Source organism: Caretta caretta, chromosome 2 (assembly GCF_965140235.1).
Source record: "Caretta caretta isolate rCarCar2 chromosome 2, rCarCar1.hap1, whole genome shotgun sequence".
NCBI classification, from domain to species: Eukaryota; Metazoa; Chordata; order Testudines; family Cheloniidae; genus Caretta; species Caretta caretta.
Genome location: NC_134207.1, coordinates 133,094,673 through 133,120,268, shown reverse-complemented (window position 1 = coordinate 133,120,268; position 25,596 = coordinate 133,094,673). Strand labels below are relative to the sequence as shown.

Sequence of the window (25,596 nt, the reverse complement as noted above, 5' to 3'; positions counted from 1 at the left end):
TAACTACCTGAAGAATGAACTTCCACCCTCTTCAGCAATACTATAAACATCAACGTGAAAAAGCCATATCTTCTCTGTACTTTAGTTTAGTCTAAAATCTCTGCTGACTACAGACTTTCCATATTAATTTACTTATACTTTTTATTAATGAATTTATTATTTTACCTTGAAGTATTATTTTATTTTATTTGGGCCACCGTCAATGCCAGGACACAGGAACAAAGTGATTTTACTCATTACAATGTACATACTAACCAAAACCACCTGCCCATGTAGGCAGCTTCTATAGATATTTAAAACACGGTAAAAACTGCAATCTCTTCCTACCCTCAAAAACAGTAATTACCAACAGATGCCTTCCCTGTCAAAACATATTAGCCCCATATAAGCACCTTCCCCAAAGCTTGGAAAACATATGAGGTTTGAAGAAGTCTCTACATGTCAATGAATATGGGCTTTTTCAGAAGGCATAGGAGGAGTAAGGTCCAAAGCTGATGTTATTTCATTGTAAACACCTTTCTAACAGTCCCTCTCTCTTTTAAATAGATACATTGGCAAAAGATTCATAGATTGAAGTGCTATCATGATTCTATACCAAGAAGACACCATAGTTTAAAATAATCTGGGCATTTTTATTATTTATTCATAAAGAGCAATAAATATGCATTCATGCTTAATTATTTATTTATGATTTCATTTTTATTTGATGTTAAAAAGGAACAAAAATGAAAAATAAAGACTTTCTAGAATGCATACTCAGGACATTTTATCAAATTGCACCATTGGAATCCAAGTGTTATGGCTTTGCTGCAGAAATTACTGTTTTCTTGTGCAGAATGAAATTCAAGTTGTATCTTGTTCGCTGTTGCTGTTTTACAATCCTTGCAAATTCATTTGAGAATTCAGCCCAGAGCAGTTCATGCAGGCAGGCAAGTACTCTCAGCCTTCAGAAATCTTCACCTTATTTTCACTTCTTAAAGTTTTCGTTCAACATTGATCCATCTGAGATTTTAACAATGCAGCAAATCACAGCAAGTTATGCATACAGATTTGCATTCTCAGCAGACATTTACTTTTTATTAAACTTCCTCATTAAATGTTAAAGTTTTGTCTGCAGAGACACAGACTGACGTTATCCTCTTCAGCTTTTCTTCTCTAGATAACTTTACAACATTCTGATTTCAAAAAAAAAAAAAAAAAGAAAGAAAAAAAAAAGACAGACTAATATATGGCTACAGTTCTGATTTCCCAAATCAGTTCAGCCTTAGTTTTGATAACACAGGAAAAAGTAAAACTTTTTTTGGGGGGGCACGGGGGTGGGAAGGTGATTCTGAAAGTACATAACCATATTTTACAGTTACAAACAAAGTATCAACTAAGTAGAAGTAATACCCAATATGTAGTTCTAAAAGTGCCAAGGGGAATAGTTGGAATGGTTATGTACGCTGAATAACCAACTAATCCAAATTTTGGGAAAAAAACACCATTTTTAAAAAAAAATATTTGCAATGTCAAAAATGCTTTCACAGCAAAATTTTCAGGTTTCCTTGATATAGACTTATGCTGTAGTTTAGTGAATAAAGGCCTTCAGGGAAATTAAATGTTTATTTTTTTACTTGGTTCCTTTTTGAGAACATAAAAAATGGCCAGAGTGGGTCAGACCAATAGTCCAGCTAGCCCAATGTTTTGTCTTCCAACAGTGGCCAATGCCAAGTGCTTCAGAGGGAATGAGCAGAACAGGCAATCATCAAGTGATCCATCCTCTGTCGCCCATTCCCAGATTCTGGCAAACAGAGGCTAGGGTCACTTCAGAACATGGTACTGCATTCCTGGCTAATAGCCATAGATAGACCTATCCTCCATTAAGTTACCTAGTTTTTTTTTTTAACCCTGTTATAATCTTGGCCTTCAAAACTTCCTCCGGTAAAGAGTTCCACAGGTTGACTGTGCACTGTGTGAAGAATTTTTCCTTTTGTTTGTTTTATACCTGCTGCCTAATAATTTCATTGGGTGACCCCTAATTTTTGTGTTCTGAGAAGAAGTAAATAACACTTCCTTATTTACTTTCTCCGCACCAGGCATGATTTTATAGATCTCTATCATATCCCCTCTTAGTCATCTCTTTTCCAAGCTGAACAGTCCGAGTCTTATTAATCACTCCTCATATGGAAACCGTTCCATACCCTAATAATTTTTGTTGCCCTTTTGGTTTAGGTGGAGCCCATCCTTCCTGTATAGGTTCCCCCTTTCCCAAAAGGTTCCCCAGTTCCTAATAAACTTAACACTTCTTCCCTACACCATCATCTCATCCACACATTGAGACCCTGCAGTTCTCCCTGTCTGATGATGCATGTGGATCTGGAAGCATTTCAGAGGTTACCATAGAGGTCCTGGACTTCAATCTCTTACCTAGCAGCCTAAATTTGGCTTCCAGGACCTCTCTCCTATCCTATCCTGTCACTGGTACCTACATGTACCACAACAACTGGCTCTTCCCCAGCTCTACACAAAAGTCTATTTAGATGTCTCAAGAGATCAATAACATTCACACAGGGCAGGCAAGTCACCATGTGGTTCTCCTGATCATCGCAAACCCATGCAAATATCTATGTTTCTAATGATCATATCCCCCAAGACTATTACCTGTCTCTTCCTAATAACTGGAGTTCCCTCCCAGAGAGAGGTATCCTTAGTGTGACAGGATACCATGACATAATCTGGAAAGAGGATCCCAACTATGGGATCATTTCACTCTGCTTCAGTTTGATGTTCTCTTTCCCTGAGACTTTCATCCTCCTCAACAGTACAGAGATTGTCAGACTGGGAGAGGGACCATTCTACTGCGTCCCAGAAAGTCTCATTTATGTACCTCTCTGTTTCCCTTAGGTCTTCCAGTTCAGCCACTCTGGTCTCCAAAGCCTGTATGCATTCTCTGGGGGCCGGGAGCTCTTTGCACTGAATGCACACATACGCCACCCGTCCATAAGTCAGGTAATCATACATGCTACACGAGGTTCATTAACATTACTGGTAGCAGTAATGGAGTCCTGGTTTACATATAGCCACATAGTTCATTGGAAGAAATTGTTCATTTGTCTGACATTTACAGTAATTTACAGGTAACGATAACTCTGAAGGAAACCACTGGAAGAAGTGGTCCTGTCTCCATCAGAATGGTCCCCTGAGCAATCGTCACATTCTCTTTCTCTCATGCCGAACAAGATAACCAGGAATCAGATAACATGCTGATAGGGCTCAATCCTGTAAGCTGCTGAACACTCTGGCCTGCACCAGTGAAGCACTTAAGCATGTGATTATAGTTACACACAGAGACTCACAGAAATGGAAGGAGGGAAGGGAATTCAATAGGCCAGGTAGTCCATCTTTCCTGCACTGAAGTAATACCAAGTATACTCAGATGGTACCTAACAGATGTTTGTCTAATATGTTCTGAAAAACCTCCAGTGGCAGCAATCCCACAACATCCCTAGGTAACCTATTCCATTACCTAACAATCCTTATACTTGAGAAGGTTTTCCTAATATCTAATGTAATTCTCCCTTGCTGCAGATTACGTCTTGTCCTAGTTGCAGTGGCCACAGAGAGCAATTGATCATCATACACTTTATATAATGCTTACCTTATTTGAAAACTGTTATGTCCCCCTCAGTCTTGTCTCAAGACCAAACATACCGAATAGGTCTGGTTTCCTAAATCTTTTGTCATTTTTTTTATTGCTCTCCTCTGAACTCTCTCCATTTTGTCCACATGTTTCTTAAAGTGTGGCACCCAACACTGGGCACAATACTCCAGTTGAGGCCTTACAGCAGTGCCAGGTAGAGCAGCACAATTACCTCCCATGTCTTAAATACAACACTTCTGTGAATAAACCCCAGAACATTAACCTTTTTCACACCATCATCACATTGTCAGCTCATATTCAATTTATGATCCACTCTAACTCCAGATCCTTTTCTGCCATACTACTGCCTAGCCAGCTATTCGCTATTTTGTATACATTTGATTTTTCCTTACTAAAGTGTAGTACTTTTCAATATTTAATTTAATCTTATTGATTTCAGACCAATTGTCCAATTTATTAAGGTTGCTTGAATACTATTCTTGTCCTCTGAAGTGCTTGCAACTCTTTCCAGCTTGGTGCCATCCACAAATTTCATAAGCATACTGTGCACTCCATTCCCAATCATGAATGAAAATATTGAATAGTACCAGGACCCAAGATAGACCCCTGCAGGACTCCAGTGGATACTTCCCTCCCCACCTCAGTTTGACAGCAAACCAATAATAACTATTCTTGGAGTATTCTTCTTTCAACTAGTTCTTCACCAAACTTATGATAATTTCATCTAGACCACATTTCCCTACTATGCTTATGAGAATGTCATGTAGGACTGTGTCAGAAGCTTTTCTAGTATCAAGACATATTCTGTCTACCACTTCCCCTCTATCTACCAGGCCTTAACCAGTCAAAGAAGGAAATTAGATTGGTTCAGCATGATTTGTTCTTGACAAATCTAAACTGGCTATTACTTATCACCCTATTTTCCTCTAGATGCTCACAAATTTATTCTTGGTAATGACAATGAGAAAGACTGGGGTGAGGGGGGGCAGAAGAGAGAGAGAAGAGATTCATAAAGCATTACCACCAAATCCACCCTAATGTAGAATTCAAGAACCAAGGAAAGTACATTGAATGGCAAAACAACAAATTCAGATATCACAACAAGCACAAGAATAGCTACTGGTGAAACACCTTTAACAAATACTAAAATAAAGGTGTCATAAAAATAAAGGGAAGGGTAAACCCCTTTGAAATCCCTCCTGGCCAGGGGAAAGCTCCTCTCACCTGTAAAGGGTTAAGAAGCTAAAGGTAACCTCGCTGGCACCTGACCAAAATGACCAATGAGGAGACAAGATACTTTCAAAAGCTGGGACGAGGGAGAGGAACAAAGGGTCTGTGTCTGTCTGTGTGCTGCTCTTGCCAGAGACAGAACAGGAATGGAGTCTTAGAACTTTTAGTAAGTAATCTAGCTAGGTATGTGTTAGATTATGATTTCTTTAAATGGCTGAGAAAAGAATTGTGCTGAATAGAATAACTATTTCTGTCTGTGCATCTTTTTTGTAACTTAAGGTTTTGCCTAGAGGGGTTCTCTATGTTTTGAATCTAATTACCCTGTAAGATATCTACCATCCTGATTTTACAGGGGGGATTTCTTTATTTCTATTTACTGCTATTTTTATTAAAAGTCTTCTTGTAAAACACTGAATGCTTTTTCATTGTTCTCAGATCCAAGGGTTTGGGTCTGTGGTCACCTATGCGAATTGGTGAGGCTTTTTATCCAACATTTCCCAGGAAAGGGGGGGTGCAAGTGTTGGGAGGATTGTTCATTGTTCTTCAGATCCAAGGGTCTGGGTCTGTAGTCACCTAGGCAAATTGGTGAGGCTTTTACCAAACCTTGTCCAGGAAGTGGGGTGCAAGGTTTTGGGTAGTATTTTGGGGGGAAGGACGCGTCCAAACAGCTCTTCCCCAGTAACCAGTATTAGTTTGGTGGTGGTAGCGGCCATTCCAAGGATAACGGGTGTAATATTTTGTACCTTGGGGAAGTTTTGACCTAAGCTGGTAAAGATAAGCTTAGGGTTTTTTTTCATGCAGGTCCCCACATCTGTACCCTAGAGTTCAGAGTGGGGGAGGAACCTTAACAAAAGGTAAGAAGTTCAGCTGTTTATAGCATCCCAGCTGAAGGTTAAAATGGCAAACTTGTCATGAAAGTGGATCCAATCCACTATGCCAGCTATGCCAGCTATGCCAGCTATGCCAGATGGGATGAATCTATCCATCAATTGAAGGTGGTGATGGGGAGATAAAGAGACCAAAAATATCTATAAAAAAGCAATAACAGACTTTTATCAGGTATCACTGGAAAGACTGACAAGAAAACAAATTGTGCACAATATACAATGACTTTTCAAAAAGTGTGACGAGGTGGGAAAAAAATCAATAAATGTTAAAGAAAAGAATGATCAAAAACCTGCAATGAAAGCATCAAGACTGATTACAGTAAATGGTGAGATGTAACACTAACTCTGAATCACAGGGAAGTTTCTTAAAATATATTCTTTAACAATCATCTCAGACACAGCCCATCAACAGGAAAAAAAAATATATGTTTTTCTCCACACAAGCTAGATGTTGATGCTTCACCATAGCATTAGCAGTGTTCTGGGTTAAAATAAAACACACTGATTTATTACCCAAAATGTTGTCCTAAAATAGCCTGGAAGAGTCTGAGTAATCCCTAAAAGCTGATGATCAGGATACATAATTTGTAATGTGGCTGTGAATTAAAGCCAGGAATTCAGACTGATATGAAATGAGGTTTGTTATCTATAGAAGAATCAAACAAGCTCTACCCTGGAGTGACTAGTGAGAGGACAATAAGAAGTGAACTACTACAGATAAGAAGAAGAAATCATTACTTTATGTGCTCTTGACTTTGAGGACAACATCGATCTGTTCTCTACCAACCTTTTCACTATATAGATAATAAAGTGACTGCTGAAGAGACAGAGAATCAGGAGCTTAATTGCAAGTAATACCCTATTCGAGAGTATAGAATTTGAAAAAAGGGAGGAGTAAAACTGGTGAGTTTTCTTCATAGAAAGTTGTCTTATTGGAGACAGAACTGGCAGAAGTAACTGGCGTGTAGTCTGATTACAGATGACTGGAAGGTATTGCAAGGAATGAATATAAGCTAGCAACTATAAGACAAAAAATAATAATTAACCCAAAAACATACAAAAATTGCCGTGCTGTTTCTATAGTTGTGATGTGACACTGCAGCAACAAACCAAAGACAACTGGAGAGACTTCACGCAGATCTGCTGTATTTTTCATGACAGCAGCATTCCCTGACATCAATAGTGTACATGAAGAAATAACACTCTCACTGTTGTAATACCATCTGCAGAAAAGGCCTCTAAGGCCATGTCTACACTAAAAAGTTAAGTCAACTTCATCTAAGTCCACATCGAGCTTCTGATTTAAGCAAGTTGATCTTGCATTTCCATACTACGCTCATTGTGTCGGCGGAGTGCATCTTCACTAGCAGCATTTGCATCGATACACAGAGCACTGCACTGTGGGTAGCTATCCCACAGCGCATGTAGCCGAGTGGAATTTTGGGTTGGACTTGCAATGCCTTATGGGACTAAAACATTGTCGCAGGTGGTATGGGAACATGGCATTAGCCTCCCATGATGCACTTAACTCCCCCTTCCCTGAAATCAACGGCAAACAAACCAAGCCTTTTTCGAGCCTTTTTTTGTAAGCCTGGGTTACCCACATGGTTGCCATAGCACGATAAACATAGACCCCACTCAGCTGTACACTGTAGCTGTCAGCATTACAAGCCGATACAGGAGCTGCTGCACAGAACAATGTGCTGCCACGCAAGCAGCCCTGCTGGAAGACATAGTGCAGAGCAATTCTCAGTTGCTGGCGACAGTCACGCAACACCTTGACACAGTTGAGCACCATTTCTGGGCCCAGAAAACGAGCACTGACTGGCGGGACCACATTGTTATGCAGTTATGGGATGACGAGCAGTGGCTGCAGAACTATTGAATGTGTAAGACCACTTTCCAGGAACTGTGCGAAGAGCTTTCCCCAACCCTGAAGTGCAGCAATACTAAAATGAGAGTTGCTCTGACAGTGGAGAAATGAGTGCCGATAGCTCTGTGGAAGCTTGCAACACCAGACAGCTATCGATCAGAAGGGCATCAATTTGGAGTGGGTAAATCTAGCGATCCAAGCTTGCAGGGCCATCAACAGACTTCTGCTAAGAAGGGTAGTGACTCTGGGCAACATGCAGGACATATGGGATGGTTTTGCCGTGATGGGGTTCCCTAATTGCGGAGGGATGATAGATGGAACACATGTCCCTATCTTGGCACCATACCACCAAAGAGTACGTAAACTGAAAGGGATACTTTTCAGTGGTGTTGCAAGCGCTGGTGGACCACAGAGGCCATTTCACCAACATGAACGTTGGATGGTCAGACAAGATGCATGACGTGCTCATCTTTAGAAACACGGGTCTGTTCAGAAAGCTGCAAGCAGGGACTTCCTTTCTAGACTGCAAAATAATAATTTTTGATGTTGAAATGCCAGCCATGATCCAGCCTACCCCTTACTCCCATGGCTCATGGAGCCATATACAGGCAGCCTAGACAGCAGTAAGGACCGGTTCAACCATAGGCTGAGCAAAGACAGAATGGTGGTGGGATGTGCCTTTGGACGTTTAAAAGGTTGCTGGCATTGTTTGCATACTAGGTTAAACCTCAGTGAAAGCAATATCTCCATTGCTATTGCTGTCTGCTGTGTGCTCCACAGTATCTGTGAAAGAAAGGGAGGAAAGTTTCTGCAGGGGTGGAAGGTTAAGGCAGATCGCCTGGCAGCCAATTTTGAGCAGCCAAACACCAGGGCAATAAGAAGAGCACATTGAGGGTCTCTACATCTCAGTAAGGTGTTGAAAACAAATTTCAGCAATGAGCCAGAGTAATGTGACACGTATCTGTGCTGTTCCTTACCAAAATGTCCCCGCGATCTGCATTTTCTCCCCTGTATACTCCACCCCCACCAACCACTTTGTGTTCAATGAATAAAGAGCCCTTTCTCCTCAATCAGTTAAGTTTTATTATGCACATAAACACAAAGAGACAGCAAAGAAAAGTAAGATAACCTGGGGCAAAAGGGCTGATAACACTATGGGAGGAGAAACAAGGAAAGCTTGCTTACAGAAGCACTGCAATAACAATCAAAGGTGTCGAAATGGGCACCTTCTGGTCCTGGTACCCTCCCCTGGTGTTGAGTGCAAGGGATAACAGACTTTCCCAGCCTCCGCCTCACAGGACATTTGTGGGAGGAGGATGTAGAACCGGGTGATGATGGCAGCACGTTCAGCATAGGCTGCAGAGGGACTCCAGCATCCAGGTGACCTTTTTTGAGCCTCAAGCAGACACTTCAACATGTCTGATTGCTCCTTCATAATCCGCAGCATCTCTTCCTGCATGACACGCTCTTGTTCCATGCATGCTCACCTGTACTCCCTGACTATACCCAGGTTCCCGGATAGTGTGATCTCTATGCTCTGAGCTCCATCTTGTCACTCTTGAACTCATTGAACATGTCCTGCCGAGTCTTCTTTTTCCACCTTCTAATCTGGGAAAGTCTGTGTCCCGGTGTGGAGGATGGACACATGGAGACAAGGCTTCAGCTGCAAGGAATGCAAAGTACAAGGGTAGCATTGACAGTTCATACATTGTTTCTGGTGCAAGGTTAATATTTTTAATTAAAAACCCCACCCCTCAATACACTTCACTGCAAGCCACAACATAATAATGAGTCAATAGCCACTGGCTATTGCAAGAGTCAGTTTGCTGCTCCAGCCATGGAGAATAAGGCCACAAGTTATGGGCGAGAGGTCTTGTGCTGCTGCTTTTGTGAAGACATCCTTGGGATCACAAGTTGGAACTTGAGAAAAGCCCCCTTTCCCCAGGAACCTGGATGGTGCTTGAGGACAGGCACCAGGGTAAAGCCCCTGAAATAGTTTGGTTTTTAACAAAAGCAGCACCGGGGGGAAGGACACAAACAAGAAGCTGCCACCCTCTTTTTTTCAATGCTGCTTGCAATGCACGCTGATCCCTTCCAACTGCAACCATTGCACATTTGGGAAAGTGTGGTTGTGTTACCCAGATTTCACCAGAGAGGGGGTGGGTTACTTGTTGAATTGTTTGCGGTATAAGGGCTAGCATTGAAAACTCCCCCCCGTTTCTCCCAAGTGACCCTATGTGATATCACTCTCCTGAGGGTATCATAGATGGCAAGGAAGCAGATGCTGCAATGCTGTGTGCTGCAATGATACCAGCAGAGTTAATAATGGAGTGGCACAGGAAAGTGTCCTACCATGGTGGACAAAACAAGGAAGCCCTTCCCAGAAACCTTCTGCAAAGGATTGCAGAATACCTTCATGAAAGCTTCCTAGAGATCTCCATGGAGGATTCCCAGGCCATCCCTATGCACATAAATAGTATTTTTCAGAAGGCACTCTCTGCGAAGCTGGAGTGGCCACCGATACCCACTACACCAACTTTTTTGTTCAGATTAAACATTAAAAATAATAGAATGTAACTCTTAGAGTTTGATTGGAAATGTGTACTCACTAGAGTTGCCTTCCCCAGCATCATACTCTGACGCCAACTGATCCTGTGAAGTGATGGGCTCTAGGGTTAAAAACTGTTCTTGGTTGTTGGGGAGAATTGATCCTCCATTTGCCTGCCCTTCTCCCACAATCTTGGCATAGATGCCAACATTTCTTCTGCTGGATCGGAGCTCTGCCTGCACAGAGTTTTCTTCCCACACAGCAATAAGATCCACCACCTCCTGTGTACTCCATGCTGGAGTGCGTTTTCAGCCTTGAGTCTCCATTCTCTTCCTCCTCCTCCTCAACAACAATGTCCTCCTTGTTGTTGCTCAAGGGTGCCTGGGGTTCCTGGGAGGTATTCACAGAGCGTTTTGGGGTAGTGGTGGGGTGGTCACCGAGAATTGCATGCAGCTTCTCATAAAAGTGGCATGTCTGTGGGGCAGAACAAGAACAACTTTTCGCTTCCCCTGTCTTCTGGTACACTTGCCGAAGCCCCTTTATTTTCACATGGCACTGCTGCATGTCCCTGGTGTAGCCCTTCTCCCCCAATCTTGGCATAGATGCCAACATTTCTTCTGCTGGATCGGAGCTCTGCCTGCACAGACTTTTCTCCCCACACAGCAATAAGATTCACCACCTCCTGTGTACTCCATGCTGGAGTGCATTTTCAGCCTTGAGTCTCTATCATCAGCTATGCCAGCATGCTCTCCATGCTGCTCAAACAGGAAATGAAAATTCAAAAGTTCCAGGGGCTTTAACAGGGGAGCAGCTGTTTCCTGTGTAACTGGCTGATGTGCAGCGGAGTTGAAAGTGCTTTCCAAAGCAGTCACAGTGGAGCATTGTGGGACACCTCCTGGAGGCCAATTCATTTGAATTACACAACAGAGTCTACACTATCCCCATGTCGACCCATGGATATTGAATCAAGCGCTCCCCCTCTCGCGGAGGAGTACAGAAGTTGACTTCCCAAGCCACTTTGATCAGCAGAAAGGACTCAGTAGTTTAGACCCATACATTATTAGATTGACTTAACATGGCTTATGTCAACCTAAGTTTGTAGTGTAGACCAGGCCTTTGAGACATTACTTCCAGGAATTATATTTCTTCCTGGAGGTGGGGGAGAATTAATATATTTTGGTTGTCGGGCATAGCAGATATGGATTCAAAGCATTAAAATAAAACATGTGGATCTGTACTTATTAGTATCTCTGTGTGGAGAAAAATCTTGCTAGCTCCAGGACAGAAACAATAGATCAATTAAGTAGTCAGTATCCATGAAGGAGTCATGGATTCAGACAGGAACAAACAACCATAAGCAAAGTAGTGTTGCACCTTTTGTTTTAAATGATATCAAGTCAGTTAGAAAGCCTCTTATCAGTCACCTGAAGAGCTATCTTAGTTCAAAGACTGGCCAGTTAGAGTGGCTGATAAAAAGTGCAGAGCAGCTAGAAAGGATTTATGGTGATATCTGGAGCTGGGAGAAAAGGTAGATAATGTGCTTTAAGCTGAAAGCAAGGTAGTGGAAGGAGAAGGGGCTGAGGGAGAGATTCCAAGTATGGGGGAAAGACTCATGGAATCAAGGCTGGGAGTTGAGATAGAGACAGAGACCCCAGGAAGGGGTCCAAAAGTTAGCAGGAGACTAAAAGAAAGAATCAAGAACACTCGGGGGCAGAAAGACACCAAGGGGAAGACTCACCAAAGGCTTGGACATTCAGCTATTAGGAAGAGAGAAGGGTACTTCCAAGGGGTGGGGGTTAGGGAGAGACTTTTAGAAAGGGGAAAGAATTGGGGAGAGAAACAAATGGAGACTTACAGAATATATCAGATAATCTGTGGAAGAGAAACATGGTGAGGGGGGTTAGAGATGCTGAGCAAGATAGAAGTTGGGATTCTATTGCATAGTGAGGGTGAAAGAAAATCTGAGGAGAAGAGAATGAGTGGGGAAGGGGGAGAAGAGAACCAAGGGGATATAACAAGGGGATTGTTCTGTGACCTAAGGAGGAATGAAACAGTAGGGAAGCGAGAAATGGGGATGGATCTAAAAGCATTAGAAACAGGAGAAAAGAAGGGGATGGAGGGAGAGATTTAGATCCTTCTACATTATGATAGTTACTGTGCTGGGCTGGACAGTTAAAATAATCTGGTCTTGCAGGGTAGATGGGAAAGAACTGTATTTAACCAATGGGGCTAATTCACCTCTCTCTTACACCAGTGTAAGTCCATTTACATCAGTGGTGTAATGGCTGTTTTACATCAATGTAAAGGGAGAGGAGAATCAGTCTCAAGTTTTCAAACTGCTACAATCCTGGCTTTGGCTGTTGAATATTTCAGGAACATGATTTAACAGTTTGGTGCTATCTACAATGGTGTGACCAACACACATGCTAATATGTTATATGCTGTATTTTACTACATGCACGTGTTGAAGGAAAATGTGAAGGGGCTAGCTATGTGCCTGGACCACTCCCACAGCAAGGTTAGAGTCACAAACTTGATGAACCCAAGAGACCTATATGTCAGCTGGCTCACAGTAATGATGGCAGGTGATGCCCACCCCCCACTCTACATCTTAAATGCCAGTGAGCCAGAGAATGAACAAACAAAGGACTCCCAGCCCAAAGCAAGCTCTCCATACCTAAGCTTTTAAATGTCCTCAAATTACCTCTCATTAACAATAAAACCTTTTTCTCTCTGTTTTCCTGACTCGTACAAAGCACCCCTGATTATTTTTTTGCTGCATCTGGCCCATTATGATGAGCCATCATCATAATTCAGTGTGACTGAATGATGATAAACCATCAAGATTCAATCATACTAGCCTTTCTCTCCAAACATATAATTCAAATAATCACTTTTTTTATGAGAGGCCAGTAACTCAGTTCACTTTGGTATTTTTTTCTGTTGGCATTTATAAACTCCACTTCGCAAAAGTTCAGCTAGACACCTGCTGACTTAAGAAAGAAAGAGTCAGTAGAAGTGAACAAATTATATGTTTTATGTAAATCGACTCCAGAGGGTTATTTTTGTCTTGGACTTCCTGCTGTTCTCTTTTAGAACTAGTGTGGGTAACTGTCCCCAATCACCCGTTAGTGATACAAGGCAGCAGGCTTCAGGAGGAAAACTGCTTACAATAACTGAGCTTTCTAAAACAAAAATATTTTTGGATCTGTCCATCCTGCATGAGAAAAGAAATATATCTAGCACTGTGCCAAAAAAAAAAAATCTAAATCAATGATATTATTGAGGAACCAATAAGTAACAGGAACTGCTAGCATGTTGCTGCTGCTTTAAATATAGCACTGATCAAGCAGCAGCAAAATGCATGGACATATAATTAATACCTAAGGTAAAACTGTCATAGGGTAATACAAAGCTGAGCTACACTTTATCTTACATTATAAAAAATAACTGAAGATGAACCTGTGAGGCTGTGGTCTAAAATAAACTGGAGATTTACTTTTCCTTTCATTTATTTTATTCTTTCCATAAATTGCATAGATTATTTACACATTCAGATGCCTCTGAAAATAAAGTAAACAGTGTAGTTGTACAGAAATGTAAGAATGTAACTTTTTTTCCCAAAGTGCAGTTACCCAGGAGTGCAAAACTATTGAAGTATTTAAGAATAGCACTGCATTTCCTCTTCTGCTGACATGCATAATGTATTGTATGAGTGAACTATGGACAGGCAGATAAAGAAAACTAACATGTGACGTTCAATTTGAAATCTTGCTGCCTTGTTATTACTACAACCTTCCAGCTTTTGTTGACCTTTGTGTATAACTGATGAAAAAGAAAATGCTTTATTATAACTCTGTGAAACAGGAACTGGTAGCTTCACTAATTAAAATTTAGCTGCCTTACAAGAATAAAGTATCTTCCTTACCCATTTCAGACATCTCTGGCACAGTAACAATGTAAGGTCCATCTGTAAATTTTGGTGCATTGTCATTGATGTCCTGCACTTTGATAATGAACTCAGATTCAGGCTCGAGTGGCTTGTTCGTCCGTCTGTCAATAGCCTGAGCATGCAGCACATAGTGTGTCTTCTGCTCTCGATCTAGGCTTTTGGTTGAATGGATGTCTCCCGTAGTGTCATCAATAATAAATATAGTTCCAGCCCCTTCTCCTGTAAGGATATACTTGACTGATCCATCACCTTTGTCAGAATTGGAGTGTAGCTGAAAAATATACACAAACACACAATATCATGTAAAATAATATTTAATATAACATGTCATATAACACGATGTAATGCATCTGTATGCTGTTAATACTGGTCTAGAAAAAACTCCTCCCTGGCTGTTGTAATGTTCTGTGCACAAGTTTAGCCAACTCATACTTATTCTGCTGTGGGTTACCTCATCATAACTGATCTGCTTGAGTTCCATAGGGATCTCCCTCCAGTCAGTGAGCTTCTTCAACTCTGTCATGGTACCAGCAAGTACATGAAAACAATATTTCTATCAGTTGCCTTTTTTTAAGGCTCGCATCAAACTGAGTCAGCACTGCTGGAGCAATACCTTGAGCACTGTGTCTGAAACACCTATACTGATGAGCTAAGGCAATATGATTAAGTTTTACTTCACTGATTATGGTTCAGATCCAATCACCCATAAGTCATCTTGTATGGCCCCATGCACAATACCATTTGTAATAACTGGAAGCTGGGGATAGCACCTGAGTGACAGATCCCCCCCCCCCCCGCCTTGTTTTACCTCTGCCTAAAACATAACTACTTTTTCACTTTCTTCTATTGGAAAGTCACCTAATCTGCTGACCCCTGTATTATCCATTATAAAGTAATGGAGTTTGAATGGTCTATATCTTAACTATTGCTAGCATATCTATTTAAAATATGTAATTATTTCATCCTTTGAATAGGACAAAAAACAACCAAAAAAACTCCTTGTGAACTTAAATAAATACCAAATTGTATTAAAAATGAAGGCTAAAAAGCTATGTATCCAGGCTTTCCCCTACTAAATTCATAAAAAGGGAGCCTAGAAATCTGTTTGCCACAGAAAAACCATGGAAAAATGCAGAATTTCAGCTTTTACAGGAAAAATCTTTAGTTTTTACATTTAATATAAAGATAAAAACTGGTAGCTTCACTCACTGCAAGTTATCTGCCTTACGAGAATAACATTTTCCTTACCCATTTCAGACATCTCTGAACTCATACAGCAGAATTCCATTTAGCCATCTTATATTATCAGGCTCAGACAGTCAGCCCCAGGCCACTGGGGCTCAGTTAATATGGAGAGCCAGAGGCTCGGGTAAATGGGGTTCTACTGTATATCAATAAAACACTGTTCAACTAATACCTATACATATTATGGCTAGGGAAAGCAAAGTTCAACATTTCATTTTAATCACAAAAAATGTTGATTTTTATGTTTCTTTTAATTCGAGAATTTTGGGGGTTTTAACCATGGAAAACTAGTGGTTATCTACATTAAAAACAAATCTGTGTTCTCTGGCAGGCGGGCATCATTATTTGATGGGTTGAAAGGTTTTTATTAACATCACCTTGATAAGAGGAGAGTGAATTTTGTACAATGCTGACCAAAGTGAGAATACAGTTATCAACATCTGTCCCAATCCTCACATTCTCCTCAAGTGACATTAAATTGGAGAAATAGACTTTATGATTTTAAGTACTGACTCATTCTCATACTCACTGAATTTGCTTGAATAGCACAAATTGTATTCTTCTAGCATGTGTTAGCACTAAATATCTGGCATTATTAACTTTCCTTGAAGAATCTGAGTAAAATATATTGAGAATACCAACAAATGTTATTAATTCAATTAATGCAACACATGGTGTTGCTTTCCAGTTGCCTCTCCAATTTGTGCCTCTCCATTAGTGTACAATTTCCTTTCAAACCTCATTTTAGAAACCATTTTAGGACATAGAGTATAATGTAAAATGAGATAGTTAAGGGAGATTGTAACCTTCTTGTTTATGCTTTGTCAAGTCAGAAGCTGCAGACACTTTCTTATCACCCCTTCTACCTACTTCCTTCTTTGGAAACTCAGTTTTATGTTTGAAAGGCATTTGAGGTTGTGATTTATAAAGGTAAAAGACATATGTAGTCACTTGACGTTTTTCATTGTGCTTCTATCAGCTATGCATGGTTGATGTTGCACATCATTTACACTGTGTTCTGTATGTATTTAACATTGCTGGGGAAAGTCTAATAAAATTAAAGGCCAGATTCTCAGCTGATATAAATCAGCATAGCTCCATTGTCGCCAGTGTACCTACACAGATTGAAGCTAGTGGATGACCTGGCCTAACGATTAAGATCAAATTAAAAAGTTATAAAATTCCATAACTCTGAACTTATTTTTTAAAGTCTGAAAAAAAAAATGTGTGGGGAGGGAGACAAAGTTGTACTGAGAGAGTGTGTGCGCGCAACCATCTAGTCCTGAAAGGACATCTTTCTATTTTTACATATCTCATTTTTTATTCCTTTGGGCCACATTCTGCATTCAGATACATGTACACATCTCACAGACTTAAACGGAATTGGTGCTTGTATTATCAAGGGGAGGATCTGTTTATATGTAAGTAATTTATAATGCTCAGAGTGCTCAGTCTTGTAATGCTTATAAAGCCAAAACACTCACCAAGTTGGAATTTGCCCTGTGAGAAAACTGGAATATCAGGACCAGGATGTTGGTCCATCTGGTGAAATAGCAAGTATTCTCATGTGCATCATTGCTAATTCCACTTTTATGGATAGATTACTATGTGCCATAATTTTTAGGCCAGTAGAATTTATTTCAGAAAGCACAAGTGGTCTAATTTCTTATTAAACCTGCAGACAAGCTGCATGCGGCAGATCGTTCCAAATCCACCCCTGGTATAAAGCTCTGAAGTCAATGGAGCTGTCCCAGCAATGTGCAGAAGCCTACTCCATGCTATAAGGAGATAACAGGGAAAATTCCCTCCTCATTCTCTTTCTTTAATACTCTGTGTGTGTAGTTGTTGTCCAAGCCCAGAACACTGGTAAGAAATGAACAGACTGAGCAATACAGATTGAATGGGCTCAACCACTTCCTCACTTCAGCTTTGTAAGATTTTTCTGTAAAGATGCCACTACTCAAGGCAGTTCTACTAGTCGACCAGAGAAGGGAACTCTTAAAAATTGTCTGTAGCAGGCTGCTTCTAAGTATGAAATACCTTAGGATATAAAAACTTTCCAAAACCACTGGCATGCTCATGGAACTGAACAGTATTGGACTGATTTTTATTGTGGGGTGGGGGTGGAGGGGAGGACAGAGGGGAAGGAAGCTTAGCACTAGCTGTCAGAATGAAAATTCAGGTATATTTTCAGTCAGGAGAATCTTGACTCTCACAGGTAAACTATAGGAAGTAAGAAGCATGTACCAGCAATGAAATATTCCTCTGCTCACAGGTGTCAACAAATTATATGCTTGTCCTGCTACATCTTATGTGAAAATTACCCTGCAAGCTATTAAAGGAAAATTTGTGCTGGGATAATTAAGGGAAGACAATGAGTTGGATTACATTAGCAAAACCTGAAACCCTTCAGATTTTCAATTGTGTCTTTCACACTTCCATTGTAAAGCAACTGCTGAAAGAAAGAAACTGGCAGAAAATGATTTGGGTGCCTCTTTTTCTGCTTTTTGATATGTTTCCTTCAGTGATTCCCCCGCTTATGAGGGAGTTGGTCTTTTCCCCCCCTGCATACTGCTAAATCATCCCCAGTAGAAAAAATGTATCCCTGTGGCTCACAAAGAAAAAATGACTAGAAGATGGTCCAATGGTTAGGACACTAGGCAGGGGCTCTGGAAATCTGGATTTAATTGCCTGTTCTGCCACTGAATTCCTGTGTGACCTTGGGCAAGTCACTTAGGGCTTGTCCTCATGACACGATAAAGTACATTAGAGGGGTGTGATTTATAGAATGTGCTGCACTCTAACTGCTCAACACAGACCTTGCTGGCACACATTAAAAGGCACCTAATTCATATTATTCTTAATTCATGCCAGCAGTATCTACATGGAGTTTTACCGTAGACAAGCCCTTACTCTTATTTGCCACAGTTCCCTATTTGTAAAATAGGGATGTTAGGGTTCTTGGGATACCCAGGACTGTGAATCACCTTGTTAATCCTGACTCTAGAGAGAGGGAATCTTTCTTGTGGTAGCTGCATGACAGATAGGTCCACCAGCCTTACAGCCACTCGAGCACTCTCCTCTAGGCTATGGCATCCCTGACGTCACCTCACAGGTTAACAATAGGGACACCACGATCCCCGAGTCCCTTTGAATTATTCTCCTGTGATATCCAGCCACTGCTACTGGCTACTCACAGAAATTCCAAATCCTCTGCCCCCAAAGGTACAGTGTACCCCAGTTTACCTGTTTCACCTTATACCACTACTCCCGTGAACCACACGGCACTTGTGAACACTTACAAGAAAACAGAAGTAGGTTTATTTAAGAAAAAAATAACTAGAAATGAGAGAAAGTGATGGACGCAACTGGATACAACACGAAATAGCAAAATGCAAACTGGATCTACACTTATCAATAGTTACCTCTCCAATATAATAAAGTAGGTCCTCCCACCCCAAAGTTCAGTCTGTTGCAGAGCTGTCTGACTTCACAGGAACCAGGATTCAAATGTTCATGATGCCTCCTCCCCACACTCCACCAGGTGTCTCCTCAGTGAATGGACCCAGAGTGCTTCTCCCACCCGTGTTATACTGAAAACAGATTTTTTTTCTATTCACAGATAGGAAGAAATCCTGTCTCGTTGTAAACTTTCTTTTTTACCTTTAACTTTAAGTGGTTTCAGTTGCTTGTTGTTGCCTCTGGTGGTTTTCCATACAAAATCTTAGTATTCCACAAGGCTGAACAATTGAGCCTTGCACTGAATCACAGGCCAAACAGGACAGTGTGTCAATTCCCCTTTGACTAAATAGGCCATCACCAAGACACATCATCTCCTCGTGACTAATTACTACTCCAATATAAACACCTTATGACTTGAATATTACCCATATATGCATCTCCGAATAATCATGAATCTTGATAAGTTATGCGGTTTCTGTGGATACCTTTCATGTTACTCTTTATGGATAAATACCCTGTAAATCATGTGTTTGGTGTAGTGAGTTTGTCAGGTCTGAGGTTACTTAACTTTCCTAATAGATAACACAGAAAGATCAGATGCCAAGTTACCAATGCTTGTTTGGAACCCTATTTCCACTCCTTTCAATGACTACTATCCCTTTGAGGTCTCTCTATCAAAAGCAGTATCACTGAATCCAAATCCAGGAAGTCACAAACAAGACAACAAACCATAGACATGAGGAAAGAAGAATAAAGAGTGACCATCTTCTAGGTTAAAACAGCTTTAGGTTATTAAAGTACATGAGCTCTGAGAGCCTCTGTGGCACATCTGCCCAAGACATAATCATTTATCCCTAAAGTCCCAGGTTTTTTTGTTGTTGTCCTCACCAAGACATTTTCTTCTCCCTATAAACTCCACAGACATGGTTGCTCATAAAAGAGCATTTCTACATGCAGGACACAGAGCCAAGATTTTCAGAATTGATTACATGATTTTGGGTGTCTCAATTACTGGGTGCACAAATTAAGACACCTTGGATGAGCCTGATTTTCCAGAAAGTGCTGAGCACCCTGTGTTTTGGAAATCAGGTCCCTTCAAAGAGTCTCAAACAGGGCATCCAAAATCAAAGCACTTAAAATCACTAATCACTTCTGGAAATCTTGGCCATTCTGAATCTGCTTCTGTGTCTCAGAAAACAAGATGTTTAATTATTCATTTGTCTTGTACTGGACATGACAAAAAATAAAGGCAGTCCTTGCCCTATAGAGATTACAGTCTAATAAACAACATTCTAAACGTTAGAGAAATAGAAAAGTGGGATAACGCAGATTTTTTCCCCTTTCCTCCAAATTGTAAATACACTGAGAGGTTTGAATGGGAGTAGGTTAGTAGATAAACAAACTAGGATTAGGTCATTCCACAAATAGATAGGGCAGGCTACATATTGAAATACTAGAAAGTATTTCAATATGTACCTTTCTCTGTAGGTGAGCCATACAAAAATAAAAGATAACATCTTCAGTGGTGCCTGCATGACTTAGGAGCCTCAGCTCCATTTTAAAAAATGATCTAGGCACTTAGCAATCAAATCCCCTTTGACTTGAAATGAGACTTGGGCTCCTACATTATGTCGGCATAGCAGGGGAGTTACATCAGCGGGAGGAGCATTTCAGTGTGTACACTATTTTGTCAACAAAACTATATAGTGTAGAAAAGGCCTAAGTCTCTTCTGAAAATGAGATTTAGGCCATGAATCACTTAGGCACTTTTGAAGATTTTATCCAATATTGTTTATTTGGTAAAATTCCTCGACAGGACAAATACAATAAATATTCTGAATCTGTTCACTTCAAGAGGAAGCCAGACAAGTATTGCAGTATGCTTATTTTCCTTCTTTTATCCCTCACTCACTCCATCCCTGTCTTTATTTCTTTAAATGTGTTCCTGTTCTGAGAAACAAGAAAGTGAAAATAATAGCTGAAGAGTAAATCTGAAATATCACCTTTATCAAGTCAGTAGGCTTCATTTCTTGACATATTTAATAACAGTTTGGCTTCAAGATGATTTATGATAGCTCTTTCATCTTTAACTGGTCTATTTCTCTAGCGTATGACTGATTTAGCAGAAGAGTGAGCAAGGTGTCCTTGTTTTGTTAAGACAAACATTTTTTTCCATTAATGCTATTATATGTCTAATTTTCTTTTATAATCCTCAAGATATCATAAAAAGGATTAAGTTTCTGAAAGGCACAGTGTTAATAGATTTCAGAGTAGCAGCTGTGTTCGTCTGTATCCGCAAAAGGAAAAGGAGTACTTGTGGTACCTTAGAGACTAAAAAAATTATTTGAGCATAAGCTTTCGTAAGCTACTGCTCACTTCATCGGATGCATTCAGCGGAAAATACAGTAGGGAGATTATATATACACAGAGAACATGTTAATAGATGTAGTTTAAACTTCTCTTAGCTAATATCAGTTTTCCACAACTAATTTTAAAACCTCTAAATAAATGCCATACTATTTCAGAGACCTGCAATCTGAATTGCTAGCTCACTAACTACACCACACAGGGATTTCAGTACAATATTTAAAATCCTCAGATCTGGAACTAGGTTATCACTATCAAGATCTATGTGGCACCAATGTGTAGCTACTGAAAGTGATAATTTAGGAACAAGCTTTATTTCTCAGCAAGCTGGCTATACCTGCTTATTTGAATGATTTTGTAATTGTCACAGTTCAGGGCAACTGAACCTGTATTTCCCATGGATGGTTCACCATGGGCACCTACTCTTGGCTTTCAGCTCCCTAGCTGTTGCCTCTCTTAGGTGGAGATATGCATCTCTCTCCCACTTCTGACTCTGTGCTTTCCCAGGCTGGAGAGTTCCCATTCCTTCACTGTGTCTTCCCAGCACAGACAGCTTGCCCTAGAATACCTGCTTCCTTTCCCTTCAGAGAAAGATAACAGTGTAATTGCTACAGATATAAGTTCCACACAACTCTTTCTAAGCAAACTTTCTTCACTTGTAAGGTACAAAGCACTACAGAGAAAACAGATTAAAAACAATAAAAAACTGACAAGGCGTGCTAATAAGCTTACCAGAAGTCAACCCAATTTTCTGCTATGGATTTGGCAAGTGCAATCTTTTAACCTAGGGGAATCCTTATGGTTACAAGTTCATCAGAGTTTCAGCTCACAACAAGCACTCAGTGTTATGAGGACCCAGTAGGCCTAGTCCTTCCAAACATCCCCTAAGGATTGGGGTCCTCCATGGACCTGTCCATTTGCTGGAACAGTAAGAAGGCCCTGAGGCACGTTAAACCGCAGGCTTTTATCCAGAAATCCTTTTTTTTGACTGTTGCTCCTTGGAGACTCCAGTTGGAACTAGCATATGCATTTCTCCCCAAGGAGGGTGGTTTCAAAGGGTTGATAATGGAGGAAGTACATTAGTATTTCCCCTCTCTACTACAGGAGGATATACAATGCCGCAACTCTACATACTAAATTGCATTTTTAATACAATGTACCCCAAGGTGTTAGATCTAATACAATAAAGTTTAACTTAACTCTATAAAGTTTACCTTCACTCCATATGGTTCATTCGGTATATTGCCAATCGATCACAGTAATAACTAATATGTTATGAAATTTCTAGTGCTACCTTATGAGGAGAAGGTAAGAATTGCTAGCAAATTTTATTAAAGCAAAATGTAACCATTGGTAGTCCCACTTGTTTGTGATTTTTTTTTTAATATTATACACACACATACACACACCTGCCAAGAAAAAATGCTAATTTGCATCATACTAAAGAAGGGATCATAATAAATACAGTAGTTATTTTACTATGGGGGTTGATTATTTCAAGCAAAACATGATGTGGGATTTTTTTGAACTTTAAATTTTTGGGGGGAACATATTTGTAGTAATTTAAATATAGTCACCATAGTTAATTAACCACAAAGAAGGAATTGGTTTCAGTGCTATATTTGAATATGACAGGAAGGATGGTCCTGTGGCTAGGATGCTAGCCTAGGACTTAGAGACCCATACAGTATTTGATTTCTCACTATACCAAAGACAGTGTGTGTGATCTTGGACAAGTCATTTAGTTTGTCTGTGCTTGTGATCCTCAACTGCACAGTGTGGATAACAGCACTTTCCTCATTCACTATACCCCCATGAAGTAGGGATGAGGGCCAGATAACTACCTTAAGTATGCCTGTGCAACTTCAATGTAGCCCCTTGTGTGTCTGCATTATAATACACTCTTTAATTACATGCTCACACAGTATTATTCCCCCGAGGAGTCCCGCCTCATTCAATGCACAGAGTAGACAGTGCTCAATTAACATGCAGATATTCAATATTTTGTTTTATATTCATTTTTCAAGATGTCTGCTTTATTACAAGGAAGATAAGAAATATTAATTTCCTCAGAGGCTTTTCTATGGTGCTCATTACTACAGTATCTGAATACTTCAAAAACATTAATTAATTAATTTTCACCAAATGCTTGTAAAGTGGGGTAGTTGTATTATCCCCATTTTACAGATAGGGAATAGAAGCATGGAGATTAAGGTAAAAAATGTCCACCAATTTGGAGTGTCCAATTTGATATACCTAGGGCCTGATTTTTCAGAGTACTTGGTATTATATAGCACTTGTATATATTCAAGCACAGTCCCATTAATTTCAGTTGAAACTATGAGCAACTCAGCATTCTGCAAATCAGACCCCAGGGTCTCAAGTCAAGTATCCATAAAATGAGGAAAATACAATTAGTGAAAGGTTTGGTTTAAGTGACTTGATTCACATTCCATAGGAACTCTGTGGCAGAGACAGGGATAGAATCCAATTCTCCAGGGCAGCATTAAAGTGCCTTAACCATGAGACCATCCTCACTCTTCCTGAAATCCCCTGCCTCATTCACCATACAACTTCCAACTTCTGCAACATATAAGGAAGGGTTCCTACAGACAACAGTCTCCTTTACCACACAACCCTGATTCATTCCAAGAGCAGGTCCATCCTGTGCATGAAATGAGGCAGGGATCCTGTGGCAAAAAACAGCGTATAATTATGAAATTAAAGACTATCATAACACATATGCCAAGGGGGCCAAATTAAGAAAGACAACCTTAATTGTGGCATTTGCTAACTTTTGAGTGATGCATAAAATGGGGATGTGCTCCCCCCAGATTGGCTCACTGGCTCTGTCCTTCTCTTGCTACATCTGCCCCCTGCACACTCAGCCCCTGTCCTTGGCAGCTGGGTGAGGAATGGAAGGGGCAGGACCAGCCACTTCTCATGCCAGCCACTCTGGGTCACGGCTCTGTGCAACAAAGCAGATGTCTGAGAGAGACTGAGAGAGCCTTGTTGGGGAGATGGTGGCAGGCTGCCCCCTTCCTGCACCCAGCTGCCAAGGACATGGACAGAGCAAGCCAGAGCCTCCACTCCCCCAACATGTTTCTGGCTTGCTTAGCCCCTATCCCCAACCACTGGGCCTGGCTGGGGGGCAACCCACCACTGCCTCCCCAATCAGGGTCTCTCAGGCAGCTGCTGCACTGTACAGAGCAGTGACTCGGAACGGCCAGCTTGAGCCATATGAGAAGCAGCTCCCTTACGCTCCCTGCCTGGGCCTGGCGGCTAGGGAGAGCACCCGAATATACCAGGGGGCAGGCACAGCAGGAGGACAGAGTCCCTCTCCTCCCCTCCCCCATCCCCAGGTAACATGAGGTGAGGAGAGTGAGGCAGCCCCGGGCTGGGTGCAGTCACTGAGCAGAGGAGACATGTGGGACTGTCACGTGTCCTCCCCTTTAGATTGTGCCCCCCCTCCCTCCGGTATGGGGAAGCATGAGTCATCTACTCTGACTTTGCAAATTTAATACTATTCTTTGAGCTCTGTTTGCCTGGGTGTAATTTCCCAGGTTTTTTGTTTGTTTGTTTTTAAAAACAGTAATTTCACCACATGGTATTATCATTGATATCCACATGGGACACCACCAGCATTGGGACTTTCAGATCCCACACACAGCTCCCCACCAAATGAGCCAGCACAGTCACCGATAGAAGCAGTACATTGTCATCCTCCATATGCACCAGAAGTAGAGGGTAAGATCCTTTGCCATTGTGGTTCACAGATACTTGCTGACAGCAGAGAAATAACGAGAATCAGGAATTCTGGATTTTATTGTGGCCTCCAAGGGTGTGTGTGCTCTTGTGGGCAACAGATTCTTCTGCCCACTCCCCGCAAGCTTAAAGCCTTTCTGCCTCTTCCCCTCTCATCCTGTCCCTATCCCAGTCCTGTCTCTTCCCTTCCTCCTCCCAGTCCCATTCTCCACTCCTCAGGCTTCTCTTCCCAGCCTTAGTGTCCTCACCCAGCCAGTGCTAGTATCCCCCTACATACTTCCCATCCCAGTTGCAGCCCCTCCTGACTCCCAGTCTTCCCCCACCACTCTTAGTCCCCAGTTCCTTGTCCTAGTCTCTTTGCCCAGGCAGTCCCAATTTTCTCCCTGCATCCTAGTTCCTTGTTATATCTGTTTCCCATTCCCCTCACACCTTGTTCCTTTCGCCACACATACTGGTTTCCAGTCACACTGTCATTGCTTAAGCTAGTCCCAGTCTTCCCCTCATGCCACATCAGATTTTAGTCCCAGTCTCTCTCCGAAGGATCCTAGTCTCACTCTACTCCTCCTAATTCCTCCTCAAGGACCAGTTCTTGCCCACTCCACATTCCAATCAGACAACTTTCTC

At 41.1% G+C, this 25,596-nt stretch overlaps 1 protein-coding gene across 9 annotated transcripts in view; it reads right to left on the bottom strand.

Annotated features, from left to right (window-relative positions):
* The window catches only part of CDH18 (cadherin 18), an 831,624-nt gene that overhangs the window by 181,320 nt on the left and 624,708 nt on the right, over nucleotides 1-25,596 (bottom strand). For all 9 annotated transcript variants that reach the window (XM_048839639.2, XM_075125429.1, XM_048839637.2 and 6 more), the window contains one exon: nucleotides 14,110-14,404. In XM_048839639.2, coding sequence (XP_048695596.2) covers nucleotides 14,110-14,404 — 295 coding nt within the window. The remainder of the gene's footprint in view (nucleotides 1-14,109; nucleotides 14,405-25,596) is intronic.